The 23,217-nt window shown below is 38.9% G+C and overlaps 1 protein-coding gene across 2 annotated transcripts in view; it reads right to left on the bottom strand.

The window, feature by feature from the left end:
- Positions 1 to 7,861: 7,861 nt before the first annotated feature.
- The window catches only part of RTN3 (reticulon 3), a 30,824-nt gene continuing 15,468 nt past the window's right edge, over positions 7,862 to 23,217 (bottom strand). For both annotated transcript variants that reach the window (XM_053448699.1, XM_053448700.1), the window contains exons 3-8: positions 22,064 to 22,271; positions 19,603 to 19,741; positions 17,060 to 17,129; positions 15,582 to 15,628; positions 8,374 to 8,432; positions 7,862 to 8,215 (exon numbers count right to left, since the gene is read on the bottom strand). In XM_053448699.1, the coding sequence (XP_053304674.1) occupies positions 8,170 to 8,215; positions 8,374 to 8,432; positions 15,582 to 15,628; positions 17,060 to 17,129; positions 19,603 to 19,741; positions 22,064 to 22,271 (569 nt within the window). In that variant the 3' untranslated portion in view covers positions 7,862 to 8,169. The remainder of the gene's footprint in view (positions 8,216 to 8,373; positions 8,433 to 15,581; positions 15,629 to 17,059; positions 17,130 to 19,602; positions 19,742 to 22,063; positions 22,272 to 23,217) is intronic.

The raw sequence follows: 23,217 nt of genomic DNA, 5'->3' as shown, positions 1-23,217 counted from the left end.
TAAGTGTTGGTTGAAGCTGATGTTGCATTTTGGTGTGTGTGTGTGTGTGTGTGTGTGTGTGTGTGTGATTAACCCCTCCAGTCCCAGGGATTTTTGGTGCCTCAAAGCCCGGAGTACTTTTGCCATTTTTGCAGTATGTCGGTTCAGCGATTATTCTCCTTTCCTGCGAATAGTGTACCCGTGTAAACTATATATTGTGTTTTCAAGGAGAGATAGAGCTTTCTTTTGCTACCATAGTTAGATGATTAGCTGAAACTTTAGGATGAGAAATTTTAGTAAAAACAAGCGAAAATTTGAATTTTTTTATATATATATATAATTTCCTCTGAATCCTCACAAAATTAGGTAAAGTGATGGAAAATCCCCTACTATCAATTCAGGTGTCCTGATTTCTGAAATACTTAATATAGATTTTCCATTTTTTTTCCCAGCACTTATAGGGAACATACTATAAGGCGTACATTATTATATAGAATTTTTATGCTTATGGCTTAACGGGTTTGGGGGCTGTGAACGGGGACAGCAGGGTTATACTTTTTAGATGTTGTGTTAGGGCAATGAGATGTAAGGGTTTTTTAATTATATTTTTATATAGATATCTTTTTTTGTTTGTTAGTGCAGTATGGTTAGAGGTCCTCTTAGTGACCTCTTGAACATGTTAATGCCAGTGATGTCACAATGACAGTATTGTTTTTTTTTTTTTTTATTATTTTTTATTTTAAAGGGGTTAATTCCACATATTATAGCTCAGGACATGCTTGGAAACGAGAGAAATCCGAATGTATCATTCCTGGTAAAATACTTTATCAATAATATAAATATATATGTGAAGGGCATGTTGGTACATGCTCAAGGAAACCGTTACAGCACTGTAAAATAAATACAGGTACGTTTAGAGAAATTTTAAACCAAAGACACACCAAATTCCGAGTGGCATATAGCTTGCTCAATCTTGATCAAATAACCAGTAACGTTTCATTATTTATTCTACATAATAAGGAGATGTTAGAAGCTGGTGAGTAAAATTTCAAATTCAAAGTAAATGGGAAGATGAGGAGACACGTGTTTGAAGAGTGGTTCTCATGGTAAGGGATGTGGATGGCTATACGCATCATACGAAAAATGCGTTGGCCTGAGAGCGAGAATTCTATCCAGAAACCACTTCTACAAAACCTGGTCAAACAGCATGGTTACTCTACACGCGGCTTTATTCTGGCATTTGTTCAATAAGGAACTCCCAAAATGAGTTTAACAATAATGTCATTGCTAATAGGACGTGACCTTCTTGGTGCTTAACTGTTGTAAAGGTATCAGGTTTTGTTTCTCTAGGCCTATAGTGGTATCTAAAACATAACATAATTGATAGTTAAAAGCAAAACTACAGATGAATGTTTTGTGGCAATAAAAGTTATAATTATGGCAAAATACACTTAATTCCCCTTGACCCTACTGGCTAGTATGTCTTAAGGGAACTTACAAACATGCTATTCATTTATCTCTATAAATATACTATCTAGTTTATCTGCTATATATAGATATATATTGTGCTAACATGTTGCAATACCCTTACGTAAAAAGAAGTTTGTGTCGTCCTATTCAGTGATATGTGATGATGTTGGGCACTACATTGCAGTGTTCCAGGTCGCGAATGAATATGACGAAGAGTGCCTGAGATCATAGGTAGGTGAGATTACCTGTAAATAAAAACTTTCAAAGATTATGGTTTATTACTTTGAGCAGGTGGTGGGAGTTCCTCTTTAAACTTTTGAGCTCAGTGACGTCAAGACACATTTCCTCTTTGGAGACTTTCCTAATTTTGATATCTTTGCTATAGTTATAATGTATTGTTTTATATAGTCCCATCATATTCCATAGTGCTGTACAATGGGTAGACAGACACATAAGTAGTATATAAATTATACAGGTTCTGGTATATGTCACTGTCAAACAACCCCCCAATATGTGTTCAGGAACATCTCCTGAGTGCAGTGATACCCGACATGCATGGGTTTGTCGGGTTGTTTGAGATTTAAAATGCCAGATTTGGGAAGTGCGCTTTTTTTTCTCCATTTTGGTCAGTCTGTACCTATGCCCTATCTTTGAGCTCGGCCACTCCAATTTACCCCATCAGCCGTTTTTTTTATATATTAGACACCCCTTGGGTATTTGAAGTGCTTTTATTTTAACTCTTTGTTGAGATTTTTGAGAAATTTTAGCACTTGCTCAAAATAATAAACTTTTTTTTTATTTTATTTTATTAATACTTTTTTATATATTTTTTTTACACATTTTGCAATGTACTGGATGGTTCATCTAGTAACATCACTGCATAATTATTTTTAAATATTAGCACTTTTTTTTATTTTTTTTTTTCATTTTTTATTTTTTTTAATTTTTTTTAATATTTTACTAATCACATTGTGATTAGAAAGCTGGGTTCCATTGACTTGCTTGGTTGAATGCAGTACCTGTATTCAACCTGCAAGTGGAGCCAGAGTTCTCTAGAGGGTCTGGAGACCGTCTAGCGAACGCTTTCATCTTTATTGTTTTTTTTCCCGGGCCGCCGCCATCTTGCTGATGGCGAAGAACACCGGCAGCTGTGGCTGTGACCGCTCTCCGGAGCGGTCACAGCCCATCCAAAGGTAAGTGTTTGGTGTCGCTGGATGCCTCCTGATCGAGGCATTCCAGCGACACCATTTAAGTTTAGGAGGCGATCAACGATCGCCTTCTAAACGCTTTTAAAACGTTTTTCTAAACGCTTTTAAAACAATGTATGGCGGCTGTTGACGCCCCGGGGAGGGGCCAGACATGGCCCCCGATGCCGATCTCGGCGTTACTGAATGCCTCGACATTGAGGCATTACAGTAACGCCGTTTAAGCGAAGAAAGTGATCGTTGATCACTTTCTAAGCTTATTTAATTTTACGACGGTTCAGGACCGTCAAAGGTCATTTAGTGACCTTCTTGTCATGACGGTCCTGAACCGGCAAAGGTCGCGAAGGGGTTAAGGACAATACGGTTTCTTACTCATAGTATATTGTGGGACAATGGCTCTTTTAACATTTTTCAGTGTTGCTGTTTAGCTATGATTTTCTTCTTTCTCGTACATAAAACATATTATATTTTTTTTTTTCAGGACAATTCTTTAGATACTGTTATTTTTATCATATCTAATTTACTAGAAAAAAAGATAAAATATGGTGATTTTTTTTTGTTAAATTACTTTTTCTCACTTTTTAAACAAAAAAACTTTAACTTATCTGCAAAAAGTAATGAAAAAAACCTGCTAAAAAGATTCTACTATTTGTCCTGAGTTTAGAAATACCCAATGTTTTTATGTTTTTTGCTTTTTTCGGCAGGTTATGGGGCAATAAGTACCAGTAGCGTTTTGCTATTTCAAAACCCTTTTTTTCCCCAAAGCTGGTCATTCTGCCCCATGTGCTATTTTGGGTATCTTTGAAGCCAATGAAATTTACCCCATCAAACCATATATTTTAAAAAACTAGACACCCCTAGGTATTTCAAATTCTGGTATTTTAACTTTATGGTAGTAAAAAATGTTTTTATTTTTTCACACACGTTGTACTCCAGGTATAAACTTACAGCTTCTGGTATATGTCACTGCCAAACACCCCAATACATGTACGGGCTTTGTCGCTAAGGGGTTAAACTGAACCATTTAGTTTACCAAGAACTGTTTTGTAAAGAGTAAGGGTATTTAGTGATTATTTTAAGATAATAGAGCTAATATGCAACTGCCTAAAAACATGTCAAAACTAGAACTGTTTGAAAAAGGAAAATGGCACTATTATTATTGTAGTAATTACAAAAATGACAACTCTTCCTTTAACCCCTAGTTTTCTAGCTACCTAGGATACACATAGCTGGTTATCTAAACCCACTTTGGCAGCTGGAGATTTAGTGCTGGAGATGTAATTGTAAAGAGGGAAGCTACCTACATATATGGTGGTATTGTGATATGGTAACACCTCTTTGGAGATTAGTCATTATGGTACTAAAGAAATTAAAAAAGGTGAATTTAGCGTTAAACCCAGAAACGTGCATATGACATCTAAAATGGCAAAAAATGAATAAAAACCCAACCCTAATCGCGATTCATAGTTTTGCTGCCAAAATAACTATAGCCCAAAGCTTTAGGTTTTACATGGCCACAATCGAAGCATCATTTTACCTTTCAATTACACATGGAATACAGATTAAGTAAAATAAGAAAGGTTTACAGCAGAGCTAGCAGATATGGGAAAATTGGATAAAAGCCAGATAATATTAGCCTCTAGATGGATTAACTATTTTTTTCCCCATCTAGCTAGTTTTAATAAAGAAACAAACATTAAGACAATGAAGTAGATGGTCAAAGGGGGGGATAGCCGTTGGATGTAGGTTAACCCCTTTGTGACAATGGGCGATTTTATTTTTTGTACCCTTTGTGACAAAGGCTGTTAACATTTCTGTGCTGCTCGTGTTTAGCTCTAATTTTCTTCTTTCCTGTTTACTGAACCCACACAAGTTATATATTGTTTTTTTTAAGGTCAAGAAGGGCTTTCATTGTTTTGTATCTTTATTATTTACTATATATATAAAAAAAAACGTTTTTCTTTTACTTGAAAAATATTTTACTCATCTATAAAAGCTAATAAAAAAAAAATAAAAAAACCTGCTAAATAGATTCTACTGTTTGTCCTGAGTTTAGAAATACCCAATGTTTGTTTTTTTGCTTTTTCTGCACGTTATGGGGCAATAAGTACAGGTAGTGTGACAGAATGACCTATCATACAGGGCCCCAAGGTACTCAGAGATGGCTCCAGCCTGGCTGTCAAACAAAGATAGCAAAGGCAGGAACTCCATTGTTTAATCCCATCGATAGGATTGCTGTCAACAAAGGTTGGGTTGTCTACGTGTACCTGTTTATCAATGTTAATTTATGTTAATGAAGTTCTGTGAATATGAGTCTACTTTTAACAACAATAAACTGTTCATTCCTGCTGTGCTCAATTCAAGATAGTTGTCGCTTCTTATTGGGTACACATAGCAGGGTTGCAAGGTGTGCATGCTGACTGGTGCTGGAAGTGATGTCGTGGACAACAGGATAGATGTGGGTGATCTCTGGGAGTTACTACAGCTCTCTTGGTGAACCCGTTACAGGTAGCATTTTGCTATTTCAAAACCGTTTTTTCCAAATCTGGTAATTCTTCCCCCCATGTGCTATTTCGGGTATCTTTGAAGCCGGCTGATGCAATTTACCCCATCAAACCGTATAATTTTTTTAAAACTAGACACCAGGGTATTTCAACTATTTCCATGCACTAATTCTACCATCAGTCTTGGCCAAACTTTTTGGTAGTCATTTCCACCCCCCACACACGTCACTGCCACACAACACCCCAATACGTGTTCAGGAACATCTGTGTACAGTGATACCCCCACATGAATGAGTTTGCCTGGCTGTTTGTGGGCAAAAGGGCCACATTTGGGGCATGCGCATTTTTCAATGTTGAACTTTGACATTTGATGATCCACTTCCCATGCCCTATTTGGTACATCTTTGAGCTTGGCCAATTCAGTGTGCCCTATAAAACCATATTTTTGAAAACTACACATCCCAGGGTATTTCAAATGCTGGTATTTTAACTCTTGGCATGCACACTTTCTACCACCAGCATTTTTTTCAAAGTTTGCAGTAGTATTTTTTTGTGTATTTTTCCCCACACATGTACTTTAGGTATGAATTTACAGCTCCTGATATATGTCACACAACACCCCAATATGTGTTCAGCAACATCTCCTGCGTACAGTGATGCATGGGCTTGTTGGGTTTTTGAGGGGGCTAAAAGGCCACATTTGGGGCATGTGCATTTTTCTAATTGGACATTAGACATGTGGTCATCCTTCCCCGCATGTTAATTGGGACATTGTTGAACCGGGCCAATTCAATTTACACCCTCAAATCATACATTGTTTAAAAGTAGACACACTATGGGTATTTAACATGCCAGTATTTTAACTCTTTCCATGTGAGAATTGTTAAGCTTTTATCTTTTTTAAAAAAAAAAAAAAAAATTGGAACTTGAAGGTTCCCCTGATGGTGACATCAGTGGAAATTTTTTCTTTTCTTTTACTAATCACGTTGTGATTAGACAGCTGGGCTCTATTGACGTCTATGGTTGAATGCAGTACCTGTATTCAACCTGCAAGTAGAGCCAGATTATCAGGAGCGTCGAGGCATTACAGCAACACCGTTTTGGTGCAGAAAGCAAACTTAGATCGCTTTCTGCACCCGTTTGAAGTCATGGCAGTCCTGGCACGTCAATTGTCGCTAACCATTTGTTTTGAGGTGACGTGCCCGTACCGTCAATTGTCATTAAAGGGTTAAGTTATATGTTTCAGTCCATTTTGTTAGTCTTCATTTTGTGTAATGTTTAATAGACAATAAGGTATACATTTTTTTTCATTTACAATTTAGCTATTAATACATGAAATATTTTTTTGGGTACTCCCTATATTGTAAGTGATTACCGATTTTCATGTTTAAAATTGAACTTTTTGTATATTTTGCAATAAACAAAAAATAAAAATTGTAATTTTGCATATGCCTCCAACAATAAATCTGTTCTCTCAAAGCACAAACTATTTCCGTAATATATTTTGTTTCAGTGTGTGTGCATTAAAAGGTTCTTAAGAAATAATTTCACCACAATCTATTATGTCCTACTCCTTTTAATACCACATGTATTTGAAATACATACAGAATTTTGTTCCACTTACCTGGAGAAACAAACAAAAAGTTTTAATCCTAACACAGAGTTCAAAGGAGCTGGTTCACCATCTTATTAGTACTTAATTAGCCTACTTTACCTCTTCAGTCTTAAAATAATAGAGCATTTAGTTCTTTAAACAGCATTGATACATTGTGAATAGTTGAAGCTCAGTGCAACACAAAATCACATTAATAAAACATCCCTCCCCTGGTGCAGGGTAAATGACTGCTGAGTATTTGCTAACTCAAATTTAAGCACAACATCCTTGTTTGCCTGCAATAACTTTTATATTTAATTCTAATACAAAATGACAAGAGACACACTTTATCTAGGTAAGGATTATCGTATGCTAAATACATGGTCCTCACCTTTTTAAATCAAACTTTAGAGAACTTGAATAGAGATTTGTGCCAAGTTAGATTGCTTGTTCTACAATAAAAAAGTGTATTTTCCATCTATTTCCTTGCCTCGGAATAAAACAGATAATATTCAGACTTTGATAAAAAGAAACTTCTATGTACATGGTCATGGAAAATATGTGTGTGTAAGGTGGCATAAATCAATCTCCTACAAAAAAGCAGTGGGGGAAGGAATGATCGGTAACAGAGAGGGCATACAGCTGCCCACAAGGCTTATTTGGGGTCTCTAGAAGTGTTCATATCTGGCAATGCTCTAGTGATAGATTTATTCTGTATTCCAGTTATACAATTTAAATGTCAATATAAATACCCAATAGCAGAATGTTCTGTGATCTCAAACAGGTATTGTGGTTAACAGGTATCAATTAAAGTGAATGCATTAATTCTTAAAGCCACATCCCTTCCTATACAGGAGGAGCTATAACTGGTTAGAGTAGGCTGGGGTAACAAGTGAAGCCTGAAAGAAAATTCATGAAGGGTTCAAGTGCAAAATACAGCAATTAGAGTAACAAGACCAAAGTAGATCAATAGTCTATTATTGATCTAAAGTGGAGAAACAAGAGTAGGACAGTACTAATGAGAGAAATAAGAATAGGTTAAAGATGCGAAGGGAAACTTGTTCAACAGTCAAACATGGGATCTAGGTGGAGTAGAGTGCTGTCCTATGTTTTGGTGTGAGAGCTGAGTGTTACAGTGACAGATGCAGGAAAGAGCTATGTGTTGCAGGGTCCCTCTCGTTTATCCAGTGTTTATAGAAGCAGGAACACCTTCTTACTGTGCATGACTCAGGTGCAAACATCACGTTCTTTTTCTCCGAGAGGGAAACTGCGTACACATGTATACAATCATATGTATACAAAAAAATCCTGTCCGCTACATAAAGGCAGCCACTTTAGCAAGTAGTAACAAGGTACAACATAGCCAGTGTTTACACTGTTATGACCCTCCCAACCCTCCCCCCGTAATCTTGCTTCTTTATTCTGCCTTCTTCTTCAATGCTCCTGGGAGCTTGGCCTGAATCCTGCAAGGAAGAGGTAAGAGTTGTTATCGGTGCATTAAGTACCATTTTGAAAGTTATTCACAGTTACTATGACATACTCTGCTTAGTAGTTAATGTTTATTCCTATGTTGCTCCCAGAAACGATTTCAGCCTGTCCCTTGTCTATGATTGGTACTTACTTTTCTGTTATGGATTTCACTTGGTTATGGACCAGCGATACATAATGGTCAATTTGAACCTGCAAGTTGGAAAGACACGTGCAAGATAATTAGGAATGGGGCAGTAGGTAAAATACAAACTTTGTTTTTAATGTTAAACACACTCTGGGAACTTTAGCCCCCTTGTGACAAAGGCTGATTTTACTTTTTGTACCCTTCGTGACAATGGCCGTTTTAACATTTCTGCGCTGCTCGTTTTTAGCTGTAATTTTCTTCTTTCAAGTTTACTGAACCCACACACATTATATATTGTTTTTTTCAGGACAAGAAGGGCTTTCTTTAGATGACATTGTTTGTATCATATTATTTACTATTAAAAAAGTATAAAATATGGTGAAAAATTTAGAAAAAAATGACTTTCTAACTTTTAGTTGAAAAATCTTTTACTCATCTATAAAAGGTAATGAAAAAACCTGCTAAATAGATTCTACTGTTTGTCCTGAGTTTAGAAATACCCAATGTTTTTATGTTTTTTTTGCTTTTCTTCTACACATTATGGGGCAATAAGTACAGGTAGCGTTTTGCTATTTCAAAGCCATTTTTTCCAAATCTGGTAATTCTTCCCCCCATGTGCCATTTCGGGTATCTTTGAAGCCGGCCAATGCAATTTACCCCATCAAGTCATATATTTTTGAAAACTAGACAGCCCAGGGTATTCCAAATGCTAGTATTTTAACCCTTTCCAAGCACTAATTCTACCATCAGCGTTTGTCAAACTTTATGGTAGTAATTTTTTTTGCATTTGTTTTTTCACACACATTTTACTTCAGGTATGAATTAAAAGGCCCTCGTCACTATCACAAAACCATATATTTTTGAAAACTAGACAATATGTGTTTAGCAACATCTCTTGAGTACAGCGAAACCTCACATGAATGATTTTGCCTGGCTGTTTGGGGGCAAAAGGGCCAGATTTGGGGCATGCGCATTTTCAATGTTGAACTTTGGCGTTTGGCGATCAGCTGCCCATGCCCTATTTGGTACATCTTTGAGCCGGGCCATTTCAGTATGCCCAATAAAGCCATATATTTTTGAAAACTAGGCACCCCAGGGTATTTCAAGTGCTAGTATTTTAACTCTTTCCATGCACCATATCTACCACCAGTCTTTGTCAAACTTTGTGGTAGTCATTTTTTTGCATTTGTTTTTTCACACACATTTTACTTCAGGTATGAATTAAAAGGTCCTCGTATATGTCACTATCACAAAACCATATATTTTTGAAAACTAGACACACAAGGGTATTTTAAATGCTGGTATTTTAACTCTTTGCATGCACACATTTTACCACCAGAATTTTTTCAAAGTTTGCAGTAGTATTCTTTTGTGTGTATTTTTCCCCCACACACCTATGTTATGTATGAATTTACAGCTCCTGGTTTATGCCACTGTCACACGACACCCCAATATGTGTTCAGCAACATCTCCTGAGTACAGCGATACCCCACATGCATGGGTTTGTCATTTTTTGGGGGAACTAAAAGGCCACATTTGGTATGTGTGCATTTTTCTAATTAGAAATTAGATGTGTGGCCATCCTTCCCCCCATGTTAATTGGGACATTGTTGAACCCGGCCAATTCAATTTACCCCATCAAATCATACTTTTTTTTTAAAAGTAGACACCCCATGGGCATTTAATATGCCAGTATTTTAACTCTTTCCATGCGAGAATTGTTTTAAGCTAATGTGCTAATTTTAGGACTTGTAAATGTAAAAAAAATTTTTCAACTTGAAGGTTCCCCTGATAGTGACATCAGTGGGAAATTATTTTTACATTTTACTGTTTTTTTTTTACTATTTTTTTCTAATTATTATTAATTTTATTTTTTACTAATCACACTGTGATTAGAAAGCTGGGCTCCATTGACTTGCATGGTTGAATGCAGTACCTGTATTCAACCTGCAAGTGGAGCCAGAGTTCTCTAGAGGGTCTGGAGACCGTCTAGCGAACTTTTTCATCTTTATTGTTTTTTTTCCCGGGTCACAGTCCATCCAGAGGTAAGTGTTTGGTGTCGCTGGATGCCTCCTGATCGAGGCATTCCAGCGACACCATTTAAGTTTAGGAGGTGATCGCTGATCGCCTCTTAAACGCTTTTAAAACGGGTGTCGGCCCGGGCGGGGGCCAGACGTGGCCCCTGGTGCCGATCGTGGCGTTGCTGCATGCCTCGAGGTAGAGGCATTACAGCAACGCCGTTTGGGTGCAGAAAGCGAACGTAGATCGCTTTCTGCACCCATTTAAAGACGTGCCGGTTTTGGCACGTCATTTGTCGTAAACGACTTGTTTTTCCGTGCCGTGCCAGAACCGGCAATTGTCATTAAGGGGTTAAATGTGCCTTCTTCAAAAGTAAAACAAAAAACAAAAAAACTGATTTAGAAGTTGCAGCCCTACTCCGTAGTCTGGCATTGGTTGCCACTGATTGGAAATCAATGAAAACACTAACTGCACACATGTGCGAGGGACTAATGTAACCCCTGGCTAAATTGTTCTCCAAGCCAGTGCAGGTTACTGGACCAGAGTATATCACATGCAGGGAGATATCTACAGAACCCCTCCATAAATTTGCCAAACTACCACAAAAGCTGTGCAGCTTTCGTATGCATTAAAGTGAATTAGTGCCCCTTTAAAAACTTTTCTTGTGGGTCCATTGGGGGTTATTCACTAAAGCTGGGGTTAACAGCATATGCATGTTTGATTTCACTATTCGCTATCTATCTATCACAAGCAAATTTCAACAATGGCTGAGCTGGTGCTTCATAATGCATAGGTCAACTGGTAAAAGCCCACCCAAATTATTCTTAACCAAAGCTCACTGGGGTTCGCCTTTTATAATGTAAAGTTAAGTCAGTGAGATGAAACTACTCTCCTGGAAATTCAGTTTAGTTAACCCCTTAAGGACCGGGCTCATTTTTCGTTTTGTACCCTGTGGGACCGCAGCTGTTTTGACACTTTTGTGGTGCTTGTGTTCAGCTGTAATTTTCTCCTCACCCATTTAGTGTACCCACATAAGTTATATATTGTTTTTTTCAGGACAAGATGGGCTTTCTTCGGATACCATTATTTTGATCGTATTATCTTATTTACTATAAAAAAAATAAAAAAAACATTGTGAAAAATTGAAAAAAAACACATTTTATGACTTTTATTTGAAAAATCTTTCACTCACCTAAAAAAGCAAGTAAAAAAAACTAGCTAAATAGATTCTACTACTTGTCCTGAGTTTAGAAATACCCAATGTTTTTATGTTTTTTTGCTGTTTTTTGTAAGTTATAGGGCAATAAGTACAAGCAGCGTTTTATGATTTCCAAATCTTTTTTAACAAATCTGGTCATTCTGCCTCCATCTCCTCTTTGGAAGATCTTTGAAGCCAGTTAACTCAATTTAACCCCCTCAAACCATATATTTTTGAAAACTAGACACCCCAGGGTATTCCAAATGCTGTTATTTTAACCCTTTCCATGCACCAATTATAGAACTACACTTTGTCAAACTTTGTAATAGTCATTTTTTTTATCACACAAATTGTACTTTAGTTATAGATATACAGGTCCTGATATATGTCACTGTAAAACAACCCCCCAATATGTGTTCAGGAACATCTCCTGAGTACAGCGATACCCCACATGCATGGGTTTGTCAGATTGTTTGGCTGGTAAAAGGCTACTTTTGGGGCATGCGTAATCCAGGTGGTCATTTGGTCATTCTGCCTCCATCTCCTCTTTGGAATATCTTTGAAGCGGGTTAACTCAATTTAACCCATTCAAACCATATATTTTTGAAAACTAGACACCCCAGGGTATTCCAAATGCTGTTATTTTAACCCTTTCCATGCACCAATTATAGAACTACACTTTGTCAAACTTTGTAATAGTATTTTTTTTCCACACAAATTGTACTTTAGTTATAGATATACAGGTTCTGGTATATGCCACTGTCAAACAACACCCCAATGTGTGTTCAGGAACATCTCCTGAGTGCAGTGATACCCGACATGCATGGGTTTGTCGGGTTGTTTGAGATTTAAAATGCCACATTTGGGAAGTGCGCTTTTTTTCTCCATTTTGGTCAGTCTGTACCTATGCCCTATCTTTGAGCTTGGCCACTCCAATTTACCCCATCAGCCATTCTTTTTATATATTAGACACCCCTTGGGTATTTGAAGTGCTTTTATTTTAACTCTTTGTTGAGATTTTTGAGAAATTTTAGCACTTGCTCAAAATAATAAACTTTATTTTTTTATTTTATTTTATTTTTTATATTTTTTTTTTACACATTTTGCAATGTACTGGATGGTTCATCTAGTGACATCAGTGCATAATTATTTTTAAATGTTAGCACATTTTTTTTTTATTTTTTTTCCATTTTTTATTTTTTTTTATTTTTTTTTGAATATTTTACTAATCACATAGTGATTAGAAAGCTGGGCTCCATTGACTTGCATGGTTGAATGCAGTACCTGTATTCAACCTGCAAGTGGAGCCAGAGTTCTCTAGAGGGTCTGGAGACCGTCTAGCTAACGCTATCATCTTTATTGTTTATTTTCCCGGGCCGCCGCCATCTTGCTTGATGGCGAAGATCACCGGCAGCTGCGGCTGTGACCGCTCTCCGGAGCGGTCACAGCCCATCCAAAGGTAAGTGTTTGGTGTCGCTGGATGCCTCCTGATCGAGGCATTCCAGCGACACCATTTAAGTTTAGGAGGCGATCGTCGATCACCTCCTAAACGCTTTTAAAACGGGCGTCCGCCGCCATACAATGTATGGCGGCTGTTGACGCCCCGGGGAGGGGCCAGACATGGCCCCCGATGCCGATCTCGGCGTTACTGAATGCCTCGACATCGAGGCATTACAGTAACGCCGTTTAAGCGAAGAAAGTGATCGTTGATCACTTTCTAAGCTTATTTTATTTTATGACGGTTCAGGACCGTCAAAGGTCATTTAGCGACCTTCATGTCATGACGGTCCTGAACCGGCAAAGGTCGCGAAGGGGTTAATTAACCCCATGGTAAACCACCTAGTTTATCACCACAATGCAACACATTTCTTCCACACATCATACCGTCTAATGCTCCAGTCTCCTACTTACACAGTATCTTAACTATAATGTAAGCCCTGACCACAAGTAAGGGTTATGTTCTTACATCAGGGCTTGACAAATTTGTTGTAAATCTAGGCGCCAGCTAAAAAAAAGTTAGGAGCCCGGATTTTTTTTTTAAACTAACATTTGGTCAGGAGTGATCTGATCATCAGCCCACTTACTAAAATCACAACATTTGACCTGGAAGCACCCTGGACTTTCAGGTCAGTGCTGTTTGTTTTTTTTTTTTTTTTTTTTTTTAAATTTTACTCTTTCAATGCTGATGTTCCATTGGAGCATAGCATTGCCTGATATTTAGTCCCCACAAGCTTGTGGGGACAAATGTTAACCCCTGCAATGCCATGAATGTGTCATACACAATTGTGGCTTTGAAGGGGTTAACGCTGCACTGTCACTCTCAGGGAGCGATCAGGCAGCAGGGGGGGTTGGGGCTGGTGTCCACACTCATGTGGAGACCGAAGAACCCTCTCCCCTGTCCCTGAAGCTGCCTCTGGAAGCTGGGACGCAATTGCTGGTCTATAGACCAGCCATTGCAGGGGGGAGTCTCTGATGACTGCTGTAGGCTTCCATGCCTACAGGAGTCAAAGGGCTTGTGGGGGCTCGTTTTTGCTGTTGCTGGTCTGCCTGGGCTTCCAGGCAGACCACCAGCAGCAGAGCCCCCTACAAAACGGGAATTAACCCCTAAATGCCGCGACCGCGGCATTGAAGGGGTTAACGCTGCACTGTCGCTCTCATGGAGCGATCAGGCGGCAGGGGGATGTTGTGTCAATTAACACATCACCCCCTTCCCTGAAGCTGCCTCTGGCAGCTGAAAACGCGATTGCTGGTTTTCCTGCAACCGCGTTTTTAGCCTACAGGATCACTCCGTGGGAGTGATCACAGGCTTGGGGGCGGCTGTGCTGTCTGCCCAGAATCCTTTTTTGTGAATGTAACAGGCTGACAAACACCTAGGTGCCAGGACAAAATTCTCTGTCGCCATGGCAACCGGGATTTGTTGAGCCCTGTCTTACATTAACACTGGAAGCAGGACAAAATAAATGTTCTTGCCGCTCAATAGATATAGGCTGGCAAAAGGAAAATGCTGTTTAACGGTTATATAAATTTTCTCCTAGGACTTTAATTAGTGCAGGAAAAGCGGAAAGGTATATCCTAGGTCACCACCGGAGGCAAGATAGAAGCTTCTCCATCTACTACAGATGCACATGCTGCCTGTTTTCAGGCAGCTCAGGTGATGTTTAGGAAATGAGAAGAGAAAGGCAGGATAAACTCCAAAAGCTCTATGGGGGCTTATGATAAAGATGTGGTTCCTATGCTGGCAGAAGCAACAAATAAATTTTCTGGGCGTATCTGGCTTTCTGGTACTCAATAATGAGATAAGTAAGGAAACGTGTTGAAAGAGCCAAGCTGTCATGTCTCTATGGTTTGGGGTAATTCAACCGTGTGTATGAGAGGGGCAAAAATGCCATGACCTCCAATAGAGTAAACGTACAGGCTAGATCAGAGGATAAACCCGACATGAGCTGTGTTTACCACTAGAATGCCAACTATGTAGCAGACTAACTGGGCTCAGGAGACCAGCCTCGTATCTCCTACTCAACAGCACTCTCAATGCTAAATATATATTTCTGTAGAGTAATGAGACTGCCCGTCAGCTAGCCTCTACTCACTTTCCACAGTGGGAACGGCATCTCTAACAGAAAAATGTAATTAAAATTTGAATCTGATCACTGCCTATAGTAAAGAAAAAGAGGAGGGAGGATGCTGGTGGAGTTGTTAGATTAGCTGTCTAGCATGCAGGTGAAAAGTCTTTACCATTTGGGCAGACAAGCATAAGACAGATAAATACAAAAAGAGATAAAAAATGGAGCTTCTTAAGAAAGTGTTATATCTATAGTGAGTGAGGAGCAAAAAGTATTTTGTTTCTTCCTGGCTCCACTGGATATGACCCACTGGTCCTGCATTGACAACAGGTGTATGAGAAAAGGATTTAACTGTAGATAAAAAAATGGCAATTTAGTTTTGTTAAAAGGTGTGTCAGTACTGTAGGATTATGCCACTTTCAGGTTTCACTTACCTTGTATTTCTCATAGACTATGGGGGCAGTAAAAGCAACCAGCACCCCTGCAAAACACAAAAAGTGATATGTCAAGATGCACTATTACTTTCATAAGTAATAAGCGGGGGTAACAAACCTTTAATTATAGAGCAACTATACTACCTTCCCATATTTTCTTTAGTTTTCAGAGATTAACTGCCACTCCTAAGAAGAAGGTTTTGACTTTATTTTGCCACCTGTTAGTTGTTCCTTTATATTTAAAGTGACACTGCAGACATCATATGAACATCTGGACATTCCCATTCATTATTTTATCTCTGTACCCACTATTTTTGTTTAAGCTCTGTCTTTGCGCTCTAATTTTAAGCTCAAAGTTTAGCATAGAGTTATCAAGTTACCGTTATCCAAATTTGGAAGTTTTACATTTTTTAAATAAACTGTGTTATTCTATAGTTTGAGGCTATCAAAGCCTCCTTAAATATTTTTAAAACCTTAAATGGAGCTTGGTGGTGGCAGCCAGTAAAGTTTTGGAGGTGAATAGGTTTGGGGTTAAGGTGTACTCTACTAGGCACAACCCACTCACACACCAAGGTCAAATTGTAGTATATAAAGTGATAACTCTTTGCATCAGGTGCATACTTGAAGCACTAGGTGCCTTTCTGTCTTGTACTGCTTCAAATGGGATGGCTTTTTACATGCATCCAGATATCAACTATCTTCCTACTAGTTATTTTAGTGCATTTGTGAGACAAGGTGACATTTCACCAAGGCTAATATTTTACATATGGATTTTGTTAGGTTTGCTGTCCAACTATACATTTACTAGCGAAATAGCCAACTTTAAATGTCCAGTCTCTAAGCTCTCTGTGGAAAGAAAAAAGAAAAAACTACTTCTAGAATTCAGATGGGCCTTGATGTGGTCCGCAGCTCTGAAGTTCAGCATTTCATTTTAGATATAGGTGTTATTGCTAACTGAATAAACAAAAAATAAACTTCTCCACTAGCATCAAAATAAGGTACCGTTCCATCTACATTGCTGGCACTTATGTCACTAAATCCAGTGTGTGAAAAACTTCTAGTACTTTTAAATGCCTAAACTTTCCCCGAAATCATTTACTCACAATCCACGTGAGTAAATGGCCTAAAAATCAGGCACACTGAAAGGCTGTTGTCATACAAACCGAGAAAGCGTCTTTAAAGTCCGAGCTACGGTTTAATTTGCTGCAATGCTCAGAGTAATTTCCAAAATGTAACACACTGTTAATACAGAATACAACTGCTATTTGAATTTTTTTTTTTAATCACTCCCTCAAGTTTTTTTTTCTTTTTTAACTTTAAGCATCCAGGACAAGTGCCTTTAATTGGTCAATAGTGCTGGTTTATCTGAGACAGAAATAAAATTTCTTATCAAAGAGCTGAGGCCAATTTCTGGTTTACTACATACTATACCTCAAGTATGGCTGCATGAATGTAAATTCTAAGGTAAATTCTCTTACCAAGGATGAGTAGCGTGATCCCATTAAATACAGCTCCTACGTAGGTCATCAGCCACATAAGAAGGGCAAGCTGAAAAGGAAACAAAGAATGAGAAGTTCATTCTGCTCATATAATCAATGTTATACAGTGTATAAAGGAGACACCAAGAAGTCTTATCACTAATTGTTCAAAGGAAGGTTATCAGACTCTATAAACAGAAAATTCTGACGTACCATAACTTCCATCCAGCAGTCTCACAAAAGGGTAATTTCTGGTATTCCAGAATAGGCGTCTTACTGAAATAAACTGGCCCCTATAAAACCTGGTCAGGTATCTCCACCACCAGGTTACGTGTGAAATGTGATTTGAAACGTACCGCATTTGCTCGATTATAAGACAATGTTTTTTTCAGAGCAAATGGAGGTCTGACTATAAGACTAAGATCCAGATCCCCCGCAGCGCTGGCGGAAGTACCGAACAACAGCAGCAGAGGTTGTCTGTGCGCATAGGGTAGTCTTATATTCAGGGGTTTTCTTTTTTTCTAAATTAATATTCAAATATGGTAATAAGTAACCAAAAGAAACATTCTTGCCTAGTTAACCGATCCATTGATTGCAATAGTTATACGACCGCTTATAAGGCATAATAAAGTTTGTATTGGTGATTCTCTGTGCTGACTAGCCCCGTCTGAAGAATTAGGACCGAAATTAGGAAAAACCAAAACCTGTCCTCGGGTCAGCTAAAGTAAATAGGAGGACTGTCAAAGAAAATATATACCATTTATATCTTGAATCCTATTTCTCCATCCTTACTCCTATATACAAATGTTAAACATGCTTATTAATTAACCCCCCCCCCTTTAAAATCAACCATTACCCAGCCCCTGACTGGAGGGAAAAAATATTTGAAAAAAGAAAAAAAACTGCAGGAGTCAAGATACTTTATTATAAAGTAACTAACTACCGCCCTATCTCTCTGCTTCCTTTTACCTCTAAGCTGCTTGAACGGATTGTGTACAATCCCCTCACTAACTTCCTCTCCTCTAATTCCCTCCTTGACCCTCTACAGTCTGGTTTCAAACCCCTTCACTCTACTGAAACAGCTCTAACAAAAGTCTCCAATGACTTGCTCTCTGCCAAAGCTAAAGGTCACTACTCTATTCTAATTCTACTGGATCTCTCTGCTGCTTTCGATACTGTTGATCACCACCTTCTTCTTGACTCACTTGCTTCTATAGGCATTCGAGATACAGCTCTCTCCTGGATCTCCTCATATCTGTCTAACCGTTCCTTCTCTGTCAACTTCTCAGGCAACACATCATCGCCCCTTCCACTTTCGGTTGGTGTCCCCCAAGGTTCAGTCCTTGGCCCTCTGCTGTTCTCTCTTTATACTTCCTCTCTTGGCAAACTAATCAACTCATTTGGCCTCCAGTATCATCTATATGCAGATGATACCCAAATCTGTCTTCTCCTGATCTCTCTCCATCTCTCATGTCCCGGATCACCAGCTGCTTGTCTGCTATTTCTTCATGGATGTCACAACACTACCTGAAACTTAATCTTTCTAAAACAGAACTCATTATCTTCCCTCCCTCCATCTCCACTCCACTCCCTGAATTCTCTATCACCATTAACAACACAACTATCTCTCCTACTAACCAGGCCCGATGCCTTGGGGTCATCCTTGACTCAAACCTCTCCTTCATCCCTCACATTCAGTCCCTCGCCAGATCCTGCCGCCTGCACCTAAAAAACATCTCTCGTATCCGCCCATTCCTCACCCAAGAATCCACAAAAACTCTGGTTCATTCACTTATCATTTCCCGTCTTGACTACTGCAACACTCTTCTGGTTGGCATTCCACTGTCTCGACTCTCTCCACTACAGTCTATCCTTAATGCCGCTGCTAGGCTCATCTTCCTTGCACGTCGCTCCTCTTCTGCTTCCCCCCTCTGTGAAACCCTCCACTGGCTTCCGATTACCTTTAGAATTAAATTTAAGATCCTGGTACTGACATATAAGGCCATCCACAATACTGCTCCTCCGTACATTTCTGACCTCATTAGCAAATACTCTCCTACTCGATCCCTACGTTCCTCCCATGGACTAAGGCTCGCCTCCTCACTCATCACCTCTTCCTTTTCCCGTCTACAAGATTTCACTCGAACTGCCCCATATCTCTGGAATCTGCTCCCAAGGAACCTTCAGAATTCACCCTCCCTCCCGACATTCAAGAAACATCTAAAAACCCACTTCTTCAGAGAAGCATACCATCTTAGCTGCTAGAACATCCTTGTCATTGATACCCCCACAATACCTCTCACCCTTTCTCTATGCCTTATGTTTATCACCCCATTTTCCCTCTAGATTGTAAGCTTGCGAGCAGGGCTCTCTCCACCAAATGTATCGGTTTGTCTTAGTCTGTCAATTCTTGTCTTGTCATATCCCTTGAATATATGTATTGTATTAAGCGCTGCGTAAACTGTTGGCGCTATATAAATAAAAGATAATAATAATAATTTGGTAATGATTTAGTCTGTTGTAATATAGGCTATCAAAGTTACCTTGAGTGAATCTATGAGGTCCTCCACAAGAAATAAGCGCATTAGATATTTTAGGGCATTATTAATGTGAACAAGAGATGCATTAATCTTCTTCTGGAAGCCATCAGATGACAGAGTGATATCCTTTTCCAGCAAAGACCTTAAAAAATAAAAATAACTAATAATTAAGTGTTCTTACACTCTAAACACATTCCTTTCTTGTATGTCTAGTATATTTTTTGAACACAGATGATGCAACAGTGTTTAAAACATTTAAATAAATCAAAAACTAACTTCAAGAAAATTTTTTTATTGTGTATACACGTATACAGATGGGCTTATACACTGCAGTGGGCCACGTTAATTTTTCATTGTGAGAAAATATGGCTCAACCTGTCCAAAATTCACAACAATATGCAGCATTATTAATATGCAGAGTGTATAATAAAATTGAGGGAGGGGATCAAAAGACAGCCTGATCTCCTGTGTAGCGGCAGGGATGCGTCCCTGCCACTGCAAGAAGGTCAGGACATACCGGTACGTCCATAGGGGATTCTTGAGAAGCATTTTATAGGGGACTGAATGGGTTAAACCATATATTTGTGAAAACTAGACACCTCAAGGTATTTCAAATGCTGGTATTTTAACCATTTCCATGCACTTATTCTACTACCACCCTTTGTCGTTGTGTGAGTAATTTATTTTATCTTTTTTATCACAAAAATTGCAATTCAGGTATTCACAGCTCCTGGTGTATGTCACTGTCAAACAAGACCCCAATATGTGTTCACCAACATCTCCTGAGTACAGTGATACCCCCCATGCATGGGTTTGTCGGGTTGTTTGGGAGGTAAAATGCCACATTTAGGAAGTGCGCTTTTTTTTTTACTTAGAACTTTGACATCTAGTCCTACTGCCCCCATGTCCTAAGTGGGCCATCTCTGAAGCCGGCTAATTCAATTTACCCCATCAAACCATATATTTTTGAAAACTAGACACCCCAGGGCATTTTAACCCTTTCCATGCATGAGATTCTACCACCAGATGTGAATTTACAGCTCCTGGTATACGTCACTGTCAAACACCACCCCAATATGTGTCGAGCAACATCTCAGAGTACAGAGATACCACCCATGCATTGGTTTGTCTGGTGTTTGGGGGCTAAAAGGTCCCATTTGGGAAGTGAGCTGTCTGTGCCTACGCCCTATCTTTGAACCTGGCCACTCCAATCTACCCGATCAGACCATTCTTTTTTTTTTTTCTTCTTAATTAGACACCCCTTGGGTCTTTGAAATGCTTTTATTTTGACTCTTTCCATGTCAAGAATTTTTTTTCTTTTTACATTTTGCTGGAACTGGATGGTTCCGCTGATGGTGACATCACTGCATAATTATTTTTAAATGTTACCACATTTTTATAAAGCTATTTTTATTTTTTCCCCATTTTTTGTATTTTTAAAATATTTTCCTAATCATATTGCGATTAGAAAGCTGGGCTCCATTTGACTTGCATGGTTGAATGCAGTACCTGTATTCAACCTGAAAGGGAAGCCAGAATTCTCAAGAGGGTCTGAAGATACAACTTAGTTATTTTATTGTAAAGGAGGCACCGCCATCTTGCGGCAAAGTCTCTTGCAGTGGCGGTTTTGACCGCTCGGTCACAGCGCGTCCTGGGGTGGGTGTTCGTTGTTGCTTAATGCCTCGCTATGGAGACATTTCAGCGACACCATTCAAGTTTTAAAACGGGTGTCTGCCACCATACAGTGTATGGTGAAAGTTGACGCCCCGGGGAGGTTCCAGACATGATGCTGATCTCAGTGTTGCTGAATGCCTCGACATCAAGGCATTACAGCAACACCGTTAAAGCGAAGCAAGTGATCATAGATCACTTTCTAAGCTTGTTTAATGAAATGACGTGCCATGTCATATATATGCATGCTTTGAAAGTCTGCAGTGGAAACTGTGATTTAGTCCCCACAGGCACAGGCTGGGGAGTGAAGACTCAAATATTAACCCCTAAAATTCAACGATTTCATAATTTTAGGGGGTTAACGTTGCAAAATTGTTCTCATGGAGCGATCAGATATCAGGGGAGGGTCAAGGCCGGTCCAAGGAAACATCTCCCACCGAGCCCCGGCAAGTAGCGTTGCGCTCAAGAGCGTTACATTTAAACAGGCAGTTTATATATGTCCGCGTGGTCCTCAAGGGGGCTGCATTTGGCAGAAGAACCATGGTTAATGGGTAAAACGGGATGTTCGAATGCCAATACTTAAGCTTAAAAGGAAACACTTAGCCAAGATAAAACCTACGCTAAGGCTGGCATGTTTTGTGTTACTTCCTCATTTTACAGCAGACAGGAGACTGATGTTTGTTTTTCCAAAACGTGTGCATGGTAATTATACATAAAAAAAACAATATTAGAACAAATTACAGACCACCTAAAAGGATATTTGTATCTGCAGTCAAAGAAAGCGTGTGCTTACTTGAAAGGATGCCCTTCATCAGACTTCTGGACGGCTTGCATCACGGACTTGTAGATACGATAGCTGATGGTAACAGTCAACAGGGACAGGATGAGATAGGAGATGACACTGATAATGCTGAAGGCTGCTAGGGACAGGAGCAGCACCATTGTCAACCCAAACACCATGCCAGACTTCTTTACATCTCTCCAGTACAGTAGGTCCCAAACTGAGAGGAGAAAGAGTCAGACCATCACATCAACTAAACAGAAAAAAATCCAAATACAGTTAAAACTGATAAGTAATATTTTAGATGTACATGTAGCGATCACACAAAAATATATATATATATAAAAAAAGTATTTTATTTTCTTTCGGTACAATGTCATAATTTAATTAAAGGTTTTCGGCTCAAAAAGGCTGCCCAGCTGGAACATCTGCATCCCTGGAAGACCAGGTTTGTTTGAGTACTGGCAGTCAGAAAGAGCAAGCCTATAGTTTGAGATGTTGCAGCAAGCAAAATAAAAAACGCACTTATCCCAATATGGACATGTCAAAGACACAGACACGCACACAAACACACAAGATATGTCACTTTTAGATTCCTAATCCATGGTTACATCTGATTATATCTACTGGTTTAAATACAGCTTCAGGAGACAACATAGCCATACCCTATAGTATTGCCTGTATTGTAATTCACGTATGCTACACATGAAGAATCATATATGCTAACAGGGTCAGTTTCTCAATGACTACAGCAGGTATTTGCTTAGTAAAGATGGAGCATTAGCCGCACCCCTTCCTAAAACTCTGGAACAGGTACAAACAGGAGTGACATTTTGTGTTTACATTTTATTATTAGTGTAGTCATTTTATTTTTCTTTGATTGAAATCATGTATGTACTTTTTTTCCTATGTACAACTTATACGCTCCAACATTCTCCCAGAGGGAGAGGGTTGATATTCTAACGTATAAAATACAGTCTCAACTGATTTTGGATCAATGATCAGGATTGTACAGAATTAGGTTCCCTGTTTGCTCACTGAAATGATGTGCACAAGGGTCTGATGCATACCGAGCAGTACACAAAAAAAAGCTGGGGTAAAGGAAAAGACACAAATTAACTTAAAATGGAACCCATGCCAGGCTGTCTCTAAAGCGAATCGTTCTA

The sequence above is a fragment of the Spea bombifrons genome, chromosome 10 (assembly GCF_027358695.1).
Source record: "Spea bombifrons isolate aSpeBom1 chromosome 10, aSpeBom1.2.pri, whole genome shotgun sequence".
Taxonomy (NCBI): domain Eukaryota; kingdom Metazoa; phylum Chordata; class Amphibia; order Anura; family Pelobatidae; genus Spea; species Spea bombifrons.
Note: the sequence above shows the minus strand (reverse complement) of the source record. Positions and strands in the feature narration are given on the sequence as shown.